This window comes from Drosophila bipectinata, chromosome 3R, assembly GCF_030179905.1.
Source record: "Drosophila bipectinata strain 14024-0381.07 chromosome 3R, DbipHiC1v2, whole genome shotgun sequence".
Lineage (NCBI taxonomy): Eukaryota > Metazoa > Arthropoda > Insecta > Diptera > Drosophilidae > Drosophila > Drosophila bipectinata.
The window spans coordinates 15,173,961-15,190,519 of NC_091739.1; the positions used below are offsets into that span (position 1 = coordinate 15,173,961).

A 16,559-nucleotide genomic window follows, 5' to 3' on the forward strand; every position below is an offset into this window, starting at 1 on the left:
CGTTTGAACGCTAGTGCAACAAAGCTGCCAACTGTCCACCGGCCAAGAACACACCCATCATCTTGAACTCTTAACGTAAGCTTTAATAAAATAGCATGTGCATTGCACGATTAGACCTCCATGTCGTCCAGCTGTCTGTACATTTCGGTCACATACTCGTAGGTCAGCTTCAACAGATACTGGAACGGCTTCTGAAGTGGTAAGTCGCCCAGCTCGACGCTCTCCAGGAAATCCTCCATAGGCGGAAGGAAGCTGTCCGCCTCCTGACCCATCACCTGCGAGATTTCAATAATCTTGAAGAAGAGCAACTTGTGCATATAGTCCACGCCGTTGTTTGGATCGTAGTCCGTCCAGTTATCCCGCTTGATGGCCGCGCACCAGATCTTGTGTCGCATATCGTAGGGTTGCTCTACATAATTGAGAAGTTCCAGAGCCTTTCGGAACTCTGTTTCAGTGGCCGTGTCGTTCTCCTCAGCGATGAACATCTGCAAGGGAGAATATAATTTTAAATATGTCGAATCGGTCAAGAAATCCAAATGGTCTCACATTGATTATTTCCTCTGGCTTGAGAACCTTCTGCTCCGTCGCGTCGAAGCCAAAAGTAGTCAATATGTCATGGCCCAAATGCGCCTGATATTCGACCAGGCTCAGATCCGAATTGATCTTCTCCACCTGCGCCGTCAAGTCCGAGTCGGCAGCCGCAAATGCAGCCAACTTGGCCAGCGACAGCATCGACTTCTTGCGTGACACAAACTCGGTTTCGCACTGGGCCAGTTCGTATAAAACCTTGGCCGCCCGCTCGAAGTCGCCGTTGAATATAAGCTGGATCCAGCCCAGCGACGGGTGGTCGCGCATGAACTGAGCCAGCGCTGTCTGGTTGCCCTTGAAGCGTTCGAAGACCTCTCCGTGCCGGTTCTGGCGCAGGTGCCAGTTAATGGCAAATTGCGAAAAGTCGAATTCTTCGTATTGGCTGGTATATTCATCCAGACGCTCTTTGTCCTGCGTCTCGTCACAAATGACAACCAAACTCTGAAAGTCCAAGTACTTCTCGGCCAGCTTAGCAGCATACTCATACTGCCGATCTTTGACTAAAAATAAAGATTATTTTTAAAACCAAAGATTGGCAAACAGTAAATCAAGTGCTTACTTAAGACTGAAATGAGCTCCCTCCGTTGAGCCTCGAACTGTTGCTGCAGCACATTGAACTTCTCGGAGTCGCGTACGCTCTCCAAGTAGGTCCGACGACCATCCAACACCAAATCCACCAACTCGAATATTTGCTGATACAGCAGATGCTTTAGATCGGTCTCGCTGACGCAGTGACCGCCATAACGCACACTGATATCGATAAGGCGGGTTAGTGTGTCCCGGACACCGGCATTGCCCGCCATCGCTGTCCAAGGAAGATTCTCAAAAGACCCTAGCTTGTCGTTGTGCAGCCTGAAGCTGTTCGCATGCTGCTCCCGATGCCTAAACACCTGTCCCAGGGTGTCCAGCACAATGGAGTTGATGTCGGTGATGAAATGAGCGACAGATACCGTGGACTGACTCTGGGCAGCAATTCGATCATCGGCTATGTCAGCCAAAGCTTCGAATACGTACTGAAACTTGCACAGCTTTACGTAGAATATATCCTGATTAGTCAGACTACCATGTGGCTTCTCGTCCCACACGGCAACGGTGGCATCAATAGCCTCCTCAATCAGCTTGGGAAGTTTGTTCTGCAGGGATCTCAATGCCATGGCAGCCACTATCTTTTCGCATATATCGGATAGTACAAAACTGGTGGGCTTTAGAACATTACTGCCACAGGGTATGGCGTTTAACTATGGAATATTAATCAATGACATTAAAGTGTACTCTTTTTTCATATTAAAACCAAACATACCTTTTCCCAAACACCACTGGAATGCAAGAAGGTGATAAAATGTTGGAAAGCAACGATCTTATCCCTGAGCTGATTGATGATCTGCATAGAACGAGAGCTGCCCAAAGCGTGGCGATGCGAGTCCTGATCGGTTACAGCCTCCTCCCAACGGGGATCGGCTATTGGCAAGTCTTCTGCCAAATCCTCAGCTATGGTGATTACTATTCTGTCCAGCTTGTACGCATCCAAAGGCGCTCCAGTGCGATCGAAGTCAGAGATGGTGCGCATCATATCGCCGACAATGGTTTTGGCCATGTTGTTGTTACGTTTCAATTGGTAGAGGAAGGCAGCCTTCAACTGGCCAACCTCGTCGCACAGCTCATTATACACATCATCCGGATCTAACTCAAACATGTGCAGATTATTGGTGCTCCCTGAAAGCCCACTTTGATCCGCTAAGCCCCCAAAGCTGGCGTTGAAGGAGGCGGGAGCGAACAGGTCTGGCGTGTTGCAGGAGCTCATGTTCAGCAACTCTGTGCCATCAAAATCTCCAGGTGTGATGGAAACTAATCCATGGGTGCGGCTGAAAAATAGCGGTAAGTGACTACAGATGGCCGCGCTCAAAATTCTGTCGTCGTGCAAATGGAACTCGATCTTCTCCGCTTCCAATTCTGCTGTGGGCACTGCGTTAGTCAAATGCAGGGGATATACTACTTTCGGTGTGTACAAGTATATGTGACCACTTCCCACTACAAATCGCAAACTCAGGCAGTCCTCCTCGGATTTTGGGCTATAGAACTTTGTAATTTTAAGTGGTGTGAATGACTCCAGGACCACGGACTCCGCCTGTGGACTGGTCACGACTGAAAACAATTTAATGATGAAATTTATACATCCCCCTTCTAGTTTTCTAGACTGTGTCCAACTTACCAAGTGCGTAGCACATTTGAGGAGCATGAGCTGCATTTACAGCTCCTGCAAGAATGTAGGACTTATTTTTAACCACATGAAAATCTAGCAAATGCATATCAATCTCTAGGTTGTCAGCCGGCAAACGAACGTTCCAGAACTTTTGTTTGAATTCATCGCGTATTCTTCGCACAATCTCCCCGTCCTCGTAGATGAGGTTTTCGGCATTGCCCTTGTTGGTGAGACTCCAACGCTGAATCGCTCTGTCGGAGAGCACAGCTACAACAGTTTCCCCATCTGCAGAATTGCTTTCGCAGCACATGCCCACTAGGACCTGAAAGACATTTATGTTACTAAGATTGAGGAATTAAGGCCATGCGCCGGATCTTACTTGATCTTTGTCACCTCCAGTATTCATGCCAATCAAAATTGACGCAAATTTCTTGCCAAAACCTCCCAATATACTAGTCGCTGGCTTAATTGTCTTATGGTGGAGTGTGTAGCGTCCATTGGTGAGCCCTACGCGTAGAAAGACCAAATTGCAAGTAGTCGTTACAGCCAGGTATCCTTGTTGCTTTGGAAGATTGAGTAACTGAACGAATTCCTGGCCAGTTAGGATCGAAAGATCCACAGAGTTTCCATCGTGGGCAATGGACGACCAGTAGCGCACATCTCCGGTAGCCGAAACGGATATACAAGAGGCCATTTGCTGACCTTCGGTTTGGAATACGCTAACCAACTCGCTTTTGTGACCCAAATCGCTGTAAGGGAGGGTTAACTCTCGGCACTGTGCCAAACCACCAGCCCTTCTACCTGGGGGTTTGTTAGCACGAGGCGGCGATCCTGTCTTGCTTTGATCTTTGTACTGCCATATGAGGAGACGGCGGCCTTGGACAACCTAAACAATGGAAATATTAGAAGTTTGCCTCCGAATGTTATTCATATAGTTTATTCATTACCCAAGCCCAGCCATTTTGGGCAACTTTGGCGGTAACCGTAGCAGATCCTGCTCCTGCAAAAGTCAGTGCTTCATTCACCACCACGGGTAGTGGGCAACCATAGCTCTCCACCACATTGTAATCGGATCGGATTCCAGGTATAGACTGCGTCGAGCGTATGGATAAGCTGTGTCGACTTTAAGGCGAAGATTATGAATTTTGTATTACATTTGGGGCATATTTAAACGTACCTGTTGCTTAGGGCAGTCTTTTTAAGGTTTGTAGACAACTGAGCACTGCTAGCGTTGCCGCCAAAAAAGGATTTTCTCGTGCTGTCCGCCGTAGGGCCGGTCGGCATGCTGTAGCGGCGCAGCCCCGGAGACGACTCTCTCGAAAATCCGTACAGTTGCTTTTGCATATTCCTTTCCATGTTTTTATTTAGAGGTTTATTTAAATGCCAATTAACAAGAATTTATATACTTTCGCGATAGTAAACAATTTGACCGGCAAACAGCATATGGTTGAGACGATAACGATGGCACAGAAATTGGTGGTGGAAGAGTATAAGCAGCTACCTGTTATCGATATTAGAATTTTTAAGTCGTCGTGCTATAACTTTTCAAAAATGTTTTGAAATGAAGCTTATAAATATTCCTTTTATCTATTTTTTTAAGAATTATTGAATTTATTGCCAAAGCCGTTGCCATAAATTAGTTTCTATCTTCGTGACCTGCCATTTACCATCTCTATTGGAGGTCGCACGAGAATTTCACATAATTTGGTAAACAAAACGAAAAAGCTAATTTGAATGGCCACCTGGACACAAAATGAGCCAACAGGCGTCACCAAGCGACGCCGTTGGAACCTCGAAGGTAAACTCACAAATTACATTCTATTACAAAAGGTCGGAGTTAATAAATTCCTTTCAGATCGTGCGTCTCTCAACAAACTTAAGCATCACATTGCCGAGGAAGGATGCCCTCAAACGCAGTACGACCTGGCCAAAGAACTGCTCCAAAATGCCATAGGTAAGTGATTTTCTATGTAGGTGATGCCTTTTTTATAAAGTATGGATTCTGCAGAACCCAATCTTGCCAATGGAAACCAAAACCAGAAGGCAGTTAACTGGCTGGTTAGCGCAGCACACAATGGGCACGAGGAGGCCGCCAAATTGCTGCAACAGTGCTACAACAATGGCAGTGGTATTACGCCAGAGAATTCAGATGAAGTGCGTCGATGCCTGGCCATGACTCCTGGTGAACGGGCAGCAAGAAAAGCAGCCCGGGAGCTCTTTGCTTGTCTGTCAAACGGTAACGAGCACATAACGCCCAAGCAGCTAGAACGAAAAATGAGACGCATCTATAACATGCAACGCAAACGTCGCCGACGCGGTGACGATCGTTCTTCATCAAGTAGCGACGAGGAGACTGAACGGGAGCCCGAATGTGAACCACTCGAGGACAGGGCTACCATTGGTCTGTCCAATGTGGGGCGACGACGTTTTATAACCGAGGATCATTTGGTTTCCGCTGCGTCTAACTACAGTGCTGGACAAATGCCCAGTGTAAATGAGGCGCTGACCCTATCGGTGCCGGACCCGCGGAGTCTAGATCATGTGCCCTGCTTCTACCGCATGATATTCCACCCGCTCATCTTCTTAACACTCCTGTACCACCGCCTACTCAACGTGATTGTGTCCATTCCCAACGTTATACCTCTAAGTGTGCGTTGTAGCATTCTGGTGGCTCTCTCCTGGTGGAGCACCCGTCACATGCTTCCCTTAGTTAGCTACTACGTCAGCTTAGGGGTCATGATATGGGCCACCTGCAAGATGCTAAAGACCAAGCAGCAGTTTGTGGACTTCCGGATCTGGTCGGGGCTGTTCCTCAGCTACGGTGATAATAATATCGAAGCGGATATCGCGGAGCAGAGGTTTCTGCGGAACAACATGAAACCGTACCTGTATTACTTTTGTGCCTTCATTTGCAACCTGATTGTGTATCCCTTGGTCACTGACGCCTGGCTACCGCACTCTGAACTAACCATCCTCTCTGGAGCTTTTACCTTCCTTACCATGGGAGTGGCAATGTATGCATCATCCCACCTGTTTCCCGATTGGCTGGTGATTGTGTCCTTTGCTGTTAACGTGCTGGCCAAGTATCCTTACGAAATGGACGAGGTGGTCTCTACCCGCTGGCGCTTCTTGGACCTACGTGTGCCCACCTTTTCTTCGTTTGTCATTGGAAATGGCATTGAATTTTGCTTGAACTGCCGTACGGCATTGTACCTCTTCATTCCAGTGCTCCTGATAATGATGGCCAAGCGTTCCCGCTGGCACGGGGTGTATACCTACCTTATTCCGCACTGCGTTACTCTCAGCTGGCTGCAGGTATGCATCGCTACTTCACAAAGCGCCACCATGTTTGGAGTCATGCGGGCGGCCTTGGGCTTGGCCGGGATTGTCCTGTTCCTGCCACTATTTGGAATTGTCGCTCTACTGGTACCTGTTTTCGTCGCCATCGATAGTCTGGGCCTGGCCAGCGAGCAACTGCGTTGGGGTAGCACTGCCATCACGTGTGGCTTAGTGGTAGTTCTATCCTGTGTCCTAGCGTTGAATCGCGCCACCCAAAAGTATATCACCATGCTACAGGTGAGTCACCGGTCAAGATTAATTTGTAACTGAGAGTAATACCGAAAATAATCTTTCAGCTTATTATGGCCGTCACCACAGCCTGTGTCTTGGTCTTTCCGTACATGACGTCCAACTTTAAGGACACACCACGCTTCAATGCTATGCCCAGGGCGGGACTTCATTCGATGGAAACCCTGCAGTGGGATCGTTTTTATTCACTATGCGCCCAACCAGTCTACGAACAACCAAACAAGATAAAAACCCAACTTAGATGCGCTCACCTTAATGGAGTACCTGTCACCTGGGAGGGCAGCATTTCCAAAGTGGAAATCTCCAAGGTAACCAACATGCTGGAGGATGTAATTGCCAACTATCTTCCTGTGTGGCTGGCTAGGATTATGCGGTGTGTTTACGGAGAGAACATTTCGCAGCACTTCCAGTGCGATCCCAAGTCGGATGCCCAATGCGAGGAGTGGCAAAGAGTTCTCAAAGCGTTAAAGGCGGAGAGCGGAAGTTGCACTCTACACCGCTGGAATCGCTACGAATACGAGCTTCTCTTGAAAGTCGGCACCAACAACGGAGGTCGTTTATTAGGCCGCTGTACCACCAGCAACGTAATTCTGCGAGCCCACCATGACTTTGGAAACTTTACAAAACTCCTTCACGAAGGCGATAAGGTTCTCTTCTACGGAACCCTGCAAAATTCTCGACTTTTATCCGATAGTGTGCAGGTGCAGCTAAAGACAATCGAGTGTGTCAACTGCCAGTCCAAAAATCTCCGCAGGGCGAGCATCGAACGGGCTGTGGCTGCTTCCCCAATGGATGCCCGTCTCCAGGATTTGATGAGGGGCATAAAATACTTGTTAAACGCTTTGTTAAATCCCTTGATTACTTTTAAGTAAGCCTAAAATGCTCTCTCCAAATAAATGTATTAAAACTAGATTTAATCTAAAAGTATTTGTTTTATTTTTAGACATTTTTACAGGTGCGATATTTTTTAAATAATATTAGAAAATACCGCTAGAAGCAGTTGGTTGCTGCCATTATTTATCAGTTTTATTTAAATATAATACAAGGCACAAATAGTTGCTTTATCATTAAACAATTTGTATTCTAGTCAAGAATTATAAAGTCCTCATCATCCTCTGATGTGCAATCTTGTACTTCCGATTCGAATTGACAGGTTATGTCATCGAAAGTGTGGGTTATATGATCTACGCACGGCACGTGGCGACGTATTACTTGGGGACAGGTTAAGTTCATCATGTTAGCCTTGACCGCCGCACAAATTTGGGCATTAAGGGTTGAGATTCGTGCAGATTCCTCATTTTTCGAATAAAAAATTGACTTTGAAAATACTGGAATCCCGGATTTCTTAAAATTGGAAGCTGGCTTTGAAAATGGTGACAGGACATTGCGTTCCTTCTCGACCGTGTTAGTATCGAAAAATTCAAAGTCATCCGGGCTTTTCCTGGCAAATACCATTTCCTGCATCCCAATGGGCACTTCCTCCATCTGCGCATCGGTGTGGTTGTGTGGCTCCAAGCACACAAAGCTCTCCGGGCAATTTATCAATAACTGGACACCGTCTAGTAGAAGCTTCCGGTGAGAGTAATCCTCCACGCCAATCATAACCAGATCGCTAAGCACTATTTTCTGGCAGGTTTCGATGGTGTCGTATCCTCGTTCCAGGAACTTCCCGATATACTTCTCCATTGTGAGCAGAACCAGCCATTCGCGCACCGCACATGGACACATTTTAATTTTTAAGTTCTATGGAGCGGTCAGAAAATTTCTCCACAAAACTCGCAACTCACTTTTGGCGTTACCGTTTTGGCAGCGTAGACGGTATAACAAATTCCTTTTGAAATAAGGTTATGAAAAAATTTTCAGAGAAGTTTCAAAGCTAACTGTTTTCTAGAAATATATCGAAAATATTAAAAAAGAAAAAGGTGGTTTTAGCCAAAATTTTAAGTAAACTAAGAAAGTTATATACTTCTCAACTGTCCAAAAAACGTAAGCTCTTAAATTCGAACCGGGTGAATCGGGTAGCTGACTTTGGCGGCAACTCAAATTCATATTCAGGGTTGCCGAAAATCTTAAAAACTATCGTTTCAATAAAACGTCATTATTGTCATGAAAAACTATAGATGATTTTAAACCATCAGATTAAATTATAGATAATATAAGCCATGTTTATTTAATACAAATTCATAATCTTGCCGATAACATTTATAATAAATGCTAGATGTAAAATATTAAACAAAATGATGAAATGATGATCTACTATATAATTTAGAATCAGGAACTGAAGTAAATTAATTTAAGTAAGAACGTTTTTTTATAACTTTTATAAAATCAATTTTGTTAAAAACTATCGGACAAAAGCACAGTTTTGGGTAATTTCCCAACACTCGCCTACTATTTACTATCTACAAACCTGCAGCTGGCTATTTAAGTGGCCAGACTCTCGTCTCTCGAAACACTCGCGATTCACCCACCTGAGAACACACCTGAGAGGGTGCACTATCGAAAACGCAGACCCGCAGATCCCCGAACACTTTGCAAGTACCAAAAAAGGAAAACAGTGTCACCATGATACCCACAATAACGAAGAACTACCAGAATGTGGTGATCAGCACGGGAAACATGCTGGAAATCACCAACGAATTGGGCCAGCGCAAGTCCAACGAGGAGCTCTACGACGGCCTAAAGGTAACCCTCCACAGCGACCCTAGCGAGGAGCGCGTGGTGGTCGAAGTGGAGATAGACGAGACGCACGGCCGTGTGCAGAGGGCCACCCAGGAGCTCAACAGCCGACTCACGGAGAACGGGCGCAACGAGATCAGTATTGGCGCCAAGATATTCCTCAACCGGAACTCAAGGGAGTACGCTCAGCAGGCCGTAGAAGCTCTGCTCAACATACTTAATGTGACGCACGTGGACAATGTGGTGCTGGCATACCACCCGAACGTGAACAGCGTTGCCAACGCAACGGCAACGGCCACAACATCGACGGCGGTCAAATCTCCCTGCTCCGAGGGCAGCACCGTTCCTTCCACCGCCAGCAACTGGAGCTTGAAGAACGGTGCCCAAGGAGTAGCTGAACTGAAGGAACTCTACCAGTCACTGGAACAATATGCTCTCAAGCAAAAAATCACACAGCTGGGCATCGCCGATCTGGACGCCGCTGCACTGGAGGAACTGCACAAATCTGCCCAGGTTGCTCCTACCATTGCCCAGGTCAATCTGTCCACCTGCTGTGTGGTGCCGCCGGAGCTTCAGGAGTTCTGCGCTGCCCACGACATCCAGTTGAACACGCACAGCGATCCGGAGCAGCTATTGCAGGACGAGCAGTTCTCTGGACTGGCACCCGGCTACTCTATCGACTGGTCTCTGCGCTACCAAGTGCACGTCCGCTGCCGAGGCGTTCTCACCGCCAAGGGCTATATCGTCGGAGCCTCCCGGTCGAGTGCTTAGATTTATTATACCCGATCAGATGCTAGGCTATAGTTTTTATGTTTTTTATGTATGTATACTGTGTGTAGTTGTGTACTTATTGTTTGTTATACAAAACCGCCATTGATTGATTTTATTGTAAACGATTTTTCGAACCTATTCAGAACATAAAGCGTTTCAAAAACGGCAGCTATTCTGTGTCATTCGCTTCCAGTTGGGGTCACAGTCAGCGGTGGCGATTCCCCCCGAACCGGTTTGGCTCGCTGGTAAATTAAGTATACGTCCAGTGGCTGTAATTGGAATGCTCAGACAATTGCAGGCCAGCTGTGTCTGGCGATTTCCTTGTGGCAGTGGCAGCGGTCTGCTCGTTATTTTTCTTGGTAGGCAAATCTAATTAAAGGCAGACGCGTCTCGCCCGGCGACCCATCCAGATCACGTGGCTGACCCGCTTTTCGATGCGACAACCAGCCGGAGAAGTCGAAGGGGGAAAGAACCCCTCAGCTGATTAGAATATTGTATATAGCGGGAGATATATTAAATATATAGCTGCTGATTTAGATGCTATCAGGCCATAAATCCCGACAAGACGGGGCTAATAATAATTTTGGAAAAAATACTATACTTGTATTAACAAAAGTAAAGGGGTGTCTGATAATCAGCGCCCGAAAATTTACAAGTGCCGTATACCGCTGGAGTGAGCTAAGATTGGAAATTGGTTCCAAGGTGTGAGGTGTGAGGTGAGGTTCTGTAAGTGGGCCATTTAATTGCCAACTGGAGGAAGTTCGTGGACAAATGGTTTATTAATGAGCCTTGATGGATGGAGAAGGGGCAGCTGCCCTAACCGAACTTGTAATTTGAGGCCAAAGTTCAAGGACCATGTGCTCGCTTCTAATATGTATCTTTATAAAAGTACTCGAACACACAAAAACAGAGAGATATGTGGTGGAAAAATAATAGACAAACAGTCAGTACTCTTATCGGAGCTCTGACTCTCCCACAACGATGACTCGTGTGTTTTCAAAATCCGACATTTCGAAAAAAAAGAGAGGGAGACTAATAAAGAGCGCTAGTGATTCAAAATAACTTGTTTGCCGATCTTTACAGCTCCGGGGCCTGTTTCGTCACAAAATGGTATTCTATTCTCCGGTACAGACAAACTCCCGCGATGACGCATCGTCCTCCAAAATAAACGCTAGCAACATGTTGCCGCAACAAGTGGAAAGAAGGCTCTCGAATGTAGTACATTGCGAGGTGCCTCTCCAGGCACTGCGGGTATCTGGTGAAATGACATTGCCACACATATCGGGCGTAATCAGCTCCTTATCAGTATTAGTAATATTTTTGCTGGCTTATTAGAAGGCAAAACCGCATCCAAGTGCAGTCGGTTGATAAGCGCTTAGTTGATCACCAGGGCGTATACGTAACGAGTGGCCATAAACCGTATCCATTTTAAAGCACATCCGTCATTATGTTCCGGCTGAGCTGAGCCGAATGATTTAGCAATTTTCTGACTATCATACTCATTAATATCCAGTATCTGAGCTCCAGAAAATTCCACAGAGCCCCCCCATTAACAAAGCAAAAACCCAATTTTTTTTTGTGATTACACCATAACAATTGTTGAGTCTTTATTAAGTTAATTAAATATTCTTTGAATTCTTCCGTTCTCAGACACTATCCTTAGCAAATCTAGTGGCCTTTCGCAACGCACAAGACATACTATCTGCCAACAATGTTCGCTTAGTTAATCGTTTATTTTGGTTTTCAAGTAGTATATGCTTTAGCAGTTAACACACACCAATAATGTACACGGGGAATCGATAATGAATGTACTGAGTTTAACTGGGTAGCTCTTCCCATTTCTATATCTATGTATATTAGTAATTTCAGGAATTGTCTGCGTTGATGTGTTTTTGGTGTCCTCGCGGAAAGACTACAATATTAATCGTACAATGCGTTTGGTTGGCTACATTTACACTCCCATTAACAATTAGCTACAATTAGATTGCATCGTAAAAACTAATCTCACTAGATCGCAATTCAAAATAATACTCTGTATAATTTAGCTGCATTCGAAAAGCAACGCTCTCGGCTGGGGACGGACGCTGTCTGACAATTGAAATCGTTTAATTGGCATTCCGACATTAACAAACTAAAAACTGGCGGACACTCAATGTCAGTTTGGAACTTGTTTGCATTCGTTCGTTGTTCGTTCGACCATTCCGGGGACCATTCAAATATAATCGAATCGAATCGAGGCAATTGGGTGGATGCATTTTGGGTGGCTGTAACACGATTTTGAAACCGGGCTTTTTGTTTCTGTGGCAGAACGAAATGGGCCAAATGGATTGAAAGGAGGGGCGGTAGTATTTGCGGTCAAAACTTAACTACATTCGTTGCTGTTCTGCGAGCCCTAGGACTGGTAAACCATAGAGTAAAAATGTATCAAAATCGCCTGTGTCGTCGTCTCAAAACAAGTGAAAACGTACAAAAATCGTTTGTTTTGTTTGTTTGGTCGAAGACATCTTAAATAGTTCGATATCTTGTATGGACTCTGTGTTGCACATCTTTCTTCTAAAGTAATTGTTCTCGTCTACCATAGTTTCTCATAAGATTCAAAATGTAATGTATACATACGTTCTTCTCACGACCCCGAGTTCAATCTAAATTCGACTTGTCGTCCAACGGAAATCAACTAATTTTTGGGACATGAGCTTGACGATGAGACTACTTTCCGTCGCCTACGGATTCACAACGAATATCTCAAGAATTTTCGCTAATTTACTTATGGTATTTTCTATTGAAAGAGAATAGATTAGTGTAGTTATTCATAGACACATACGGCCATGCATTGTGCGATAGCCTGGTTAATAGAATCGTTTCTAAGTGGGTCAAGTGGGGGTGGACATGGAATTTCTGTGGTTAGAAGCTCGGTGAGCATTGCTGAGTGGATTAGATAGGGTCCGGGTTCGGGTCTGAGCCGGGACTTGGGGTTTTTTTTTTCTACGCTTATATTTAGAAAGTTTAATTTGCAGATTTTTTCAACTCTTGTTGTGCCAATATATTTTTAAAAAATATTTTCAGTATTCGTTATCATTTTGTTGGTGTGATTTTTTTTGTACATGCTAATCTTAAGTATTTCTTTAATTCAAGGAAATTGTAACTTTCAAGAACACAGACATATAGACACACACACGTCAAGACATCAAGAGTGACACTTAAAATGCATATTGACATCTTTTCTGTTGAGTTTCGCCTTTGGTTACTTGTGTTTCCTTTTAGTTTTTAATTTTTACCAATTTAACATTTAGATCAAAAGTGTGCCCCTAAAAAATTCCACAAAAATACAATCAAAACATTTTGTTTACTAAACTACAAAATACATATACAATAAAATACATTGATGCACGCGTAATATCTAGTATATATAACATACATTCTATTTATGTAGGGATGTAACCTTCTTTACTTTATAACAACTAACAACAATCTTCATTTTTTTTAATCTGATTCGCGCTTTCGAGTGGGTCTATGATAAGGTAATGTCGGATGTATAACTACTCAAAATATAATACCATTTCAAATACAATTTCATCAGTTGCCGGTGCGGCATACCTAGGTAATTCAGTCTAATTCGGGAATTGGTCAATGATCATTGGGGAAGTTGGAGCTTTGGAGTGGGGGATCCAAAAACCGAAACGTAAGAAACAAAGCTAAAGCATCCAAACTTAAACCTCTGGGGTATTTAGATCAAATGCGACTTCCGGTTGGAGTGCTCAATGGCGGCCAGCAGCTCGTGCTTCATGCGAACGTAGAGGCGTCCCTTCTTCCACGGATTCTGCAGCTGCAAGGGCTTGAAGTCGTCCCGCAGGCATCGTTCCCGCGCTCCAATCACCGCCACCAGGCAGAAGTTCTCCAGCATCTCTGGCCCGTAGATGGGCCCGTTGTTGCCTTTGAGCACCACGGCCATGTTGAGCTGCTTCACCACCAGGTTGATCACTTCACGGGCCGTCGTCTTGGGGGTCACGTGCAGCTTGAGACTGGTTCCGCTAGCCAGGCCAGTGTTGTAGGCGGTGTACACTTGGATGATGCCCGATGTCTGCTCCGCATTGAGGCTGGAACAGCTCGCCGAGTCCTCCTCGCTGCTCTGCCTGGAGAGACTTTTGGTGGACGAGGCTTTCGATGTGCTAGCCACCGGCTCTTCGCCACCCACTGCCCTCAGCTCGGCCAGTGTGCTCTTCAAGTACGGTCCACCTTCGCGCAGATTCGCACTCGAGGCCGCCTTAGTGGCGGGCTTCAGGGGTTTATGCTCCAGGTCCGTGGCGAAGGCTCCGTTTCCACTCCTCAGCGAGACACTGGATCCTGCCAGGTACGGCGCCGAACTGGAGCTGTGCACCGTGATGAGCGGAGTGGGGTGGGATCCTATATTTGAGCTGGTACGCTTCCGCTGAGCAGCCACGGTCTGCGAATGTCGCAGTGCATCCGCAAGGGTATCATCGGAGCGCGAGGGCGGAATGGCAAATACACTATTCGTGCTATTCCCCTCTGAGGCAGAGTCCACGGCGGAGTAGAAGCTGCGCGCCGTGTACGTAGAGCTCATGGAGTCGCCGCTATTCTTCCGCAAGGACACATCCGAGCACATGGAGCCCGCGTACTCGCTGGTGGTGGAAACTTGCAGGAGCTGTTGTGGTGGCTGTTGCTGCTGCTGGGGATGCTGAATCTGCTTGGCAGAAGGTTCCACCGGGGTGATAGCAGTTAATCCCAGATTCTGTTCGGATTTCGAGTGCTCTGGCTTGGACTGCGCCTGATCCTCGCTAGTGCCAGGTCCGGGCCAGCTGCCTCGTCCCGTTCCTGCCTTGGTGAATTTACTCTCGCGAATGGGAAGCTGGAGGAGCTGCTTGCTGGCGGAGTTGGCCACTGTGGACTCTTCCTGCCGCTGCTGGGTAAAGTCCAGGATCTCTCGCATGGCCAGAGAGGGCTGGGCGCTTTTGTTTCGTGCGTAGGCAACCACGTCCATTAGCCAGCGCACACTCTTCCAGACCAGCGTCAGGCTTGTAGTTAGTTCTTGCAGGGTGGCCAGTCGCTCCTTGGCCGCCTGGAGCTCGCTGCTGGAGAAGGCTTCCCGGAGAGCGTGAGTGGCCAGCCCAGTGTCCAGGTCCAGGATGCAGGAAAGGCGGGCGTACTTTTGTATAATCGCGGGCTGGTAGGTGCGCAGGTGGATCATTTCGAACGCCTGAATGCTCAAGCTTGCCAGGTCGTCTCTTTGGAGCAGCAGCTCCGACTGGCCAGGCACGGCGCAGGAGGCTTCGGCCGAGGGACAGACCACAAGGAAACTAATATCCGGACTCTGCTCGATCACCTCGACGTCGTACAGGCGGTGGGTGGCCGCATCCGCAGGCTTGATGTTCATGCTGGCAAACAGTTTGTGCATGGCATTGGTGAGATCGTAGAGGAACAGGCGCTGAACCTCCGTCGTGGCGGCTCCGGCAGCTGCTTCCTTCTCGTGGGCGCTGAAGTCCAACGGCAAGCGAAGAGGGTCACCGCTGCAGCGGTGGAGCACCTGCCATTCCTCGGCCGTGATGTGGCTGTTCTCGCGCACCTTGCAGTGAGGCAGGACATTGGGTGTCTTCACCGGTACCACCACTTGGATCTGGTCCATGGAGCATTGCATTTTCAGGTAGCCCAGATAGAGACCGGGTTCTAGGCGCTGCAGTGCAGCCTGCTGGTAGTGCAACTGATCTCCAATCGATGATATCAACAGTTCATTGATGGTGTAGTCCTCGTGCAGGGCTCCCAGCTTCTTCTGTAGTTTGCTGACTGGCAGCCACCGAGAATTGAGGATGGATACGGCTTTCTGGCTCTTCACCGACTGCACGCATGTGAGCACCACAGTGCCCTGGGCATCCCTCAGCGGCTTGTAGTACAGCTGGCCCAGATCCGTGAAGCCGAGGGCGTTTTGCATCTGGCAGACGGCCGACAAGAGCTTCGTGCGGAAGTGAACGGCGGAGGTGAGATTCCGCTCCATGTCGGTCCGAAGCGACTTTACATCGTCCCAGGTGCAGGCCACCTTCATCAGCCAGTAGTAGTCCATGTGCAGGGCACTGGGATAGGTCTCGTCCACCTCGATGACGGGCGGGAAGTCCTCACTAGTCACCAGCACCTTGTCGTCGCACTGGACGATGCAGGAAAAGTAAATGCCACTATTCGGAAAAAGAGGTTTAAAATCGATTCCATTATTTATATCCCAATCCTACTCACCGTCTCAGAGTTTTTTGGAACTTGGAGGTCACCGAGAATAGCTGCTTGATGGTGGTTTTCTTTTTCGGGTTGCGACGTTGGCCACTCGTGGGATCCAGAGTCAGCTCGGAGACATCGGCGGGTCGGGCCAGGCGCACGGCGGTAAACAGATTGTCCAGGATGCGGTGACGGCCCACAAAACGGTCCTCCCGATTGTCCAAGTCCCGCCAGGCTGTTCACAAAAGTGTAAAAACATTTATATGCCGTTTGCTTCGACCATAAATCATGAAACTCACTCGAGGGCACCACGCTGGCGGGCACCGAAGTTCGGTAGGCGCCCCATCCCTTGACGTTGCCGCAGGCTGCGCGCAGAAAGTAGCGCCGTCCCTGGGTCAGGCCCGATATGTGGCACTGGGCACCCATTGTGCCGTGAAAGCTGACCCACTCCAGCAGCTCGCTCTCGCCCACGACGTTGTTGAAGTCCGCGCGGGTTGACCATTGAACTGTAAATGAAAAC

General features: G+C 47.3%; 5 protein-coding genes across 8 annotated transcripts in view; 2 read left to right on the forward strand and 3 right to left on the reverse strand.

Moving 5' to 3' along the window:
- Positions 1 to 62: 62 nt before the first annotated feature.
- On the reverse strand, positions 63 to 4,261 carry Nup133 (nuclear pore complex protein Nup133). The gene is made up of 8 exons (XM_017248180.3): positions 3,966 to 4,261; positions 3,736 to 3,910; positions 3,168 to 3,674; positions 2,798 to 3,110; positions 1,889 to 2,730; positions 1,148 to 1,826; positions 547 to 1,088; positions 63 to 485 (listed from the first exon to the last, which is right to left on the reverse strand). The coding sequence occupies exons 1-8, from the start codon at positions 4,142 to 4,144 to the stop codon at positions 111 to 113; spliced, it is 3,612 nt and encodes a 1,203-aa protein (XP_017103669.2). The 5' UTR covers positions 4,145 to 4,261; the 3' UTR covers positions 63 to 110.
- A 53-nt stretch (positions 4,262 to 4,314) lies between these two features.
- On the forward strand, positions 4,315 to 7,288 carry wfs1 (wolframin ER transmembrane glycoprotein wfs1). The gene is made up of 4 exons (XM_017248406.3): positions 4,315 to 4,586; positions 4,644 to 4,742; positions 4,797 to 6,364; positions 6,424 to 7,288. The coding sequence occupies exons 1-4, from the start codon at positions 4,523 to 4,525 to the stop codon at positions 7,246 to 7,248; spliced, it is 2,556 nt and encodes an 851-aa protein (XP_017103895.2). The 5' UTR covers positions 4,315 to 4,522; the 3' UTR covers positions 7,249 to 7,288.
- Positions 7,289 to 7,376: 88 nt separating this feature from the next.
- LOC108129422 (uncharacterized) lies at positions 7,377 to 8,479 on the reverse strand. The gene is made up of 2 exons (XM_017247404.3): positions 8,343 to 8,479; positions 7,377 to 8,263 (listed from the first exon to the last, which is right to left on the reverse strand). Exon 2 carries the CDS (start codon positions 8,102 to 8,104, stop codon positions 7,460 to 7,462), a length of 645 nt encoding a protein of 214 aa, XP_017102893.2. The 5' UTR covers positions 8,105 to 8,263; positions 8,343 to 8,479; the 3' UTR covers positions 7,377 to 7,459.
- Positions 8,480 to 8,779: 300 nt separating this feature from the next.
- Positions 8,780 to 9,994, forward strand: Gclm (Glutamate-cysteine ligase modifier subunit). Its single transcript, XM_017247860.3, has one exon. The coding sequence runs from the start codon at positions 8,942 to 8,944 to the stop codon at positions 9,824 to 9,826; it is 885 nt and encodes a 294-aa protein (XP_017103349.1). The 5' UTR covers positions 8,780 to 8,941; the 3' UTR covers positions 9,827 to 9,994.
- Positions 9,995 to 11,412: 1,418 nt separating this feature from the next.
- Positions 11,413 to 16,559, reverse strand: part of wake (wide awake) — a 42,212-nt gene continuing 37,065 nt past the window's right edge. For 2 of the 4 annotated variants that reach the window (XM_070281725.1, XM_070281724.1), the window contains 3 exons: positions 16,339 to 16,545; positions 16,064 to 16,274; positions 12,141 to 16,005 (listed from right to left, as the gene is read on the reverse strand). In XM_070281725.1, coding sequence (XP_070137826.1) covers positions 13,551 to 16,005; positions 16,064 to 16,274; positions 16,339 to 16,545 — 2,873 coding nt within the window. In that variant the 3' untranslated portion in view covers positions 12,141 to 13,550. Of the gene's footprint in view, positions 16,006 to 16,063; positions 16,275 to 16,338; positions 16,546 to 16,559 lie in introns of all 4 variants that reach the window. The other 2 variants (XM_017247856.3, XM_017247857.3) reach the window with 2 other exon arrangements.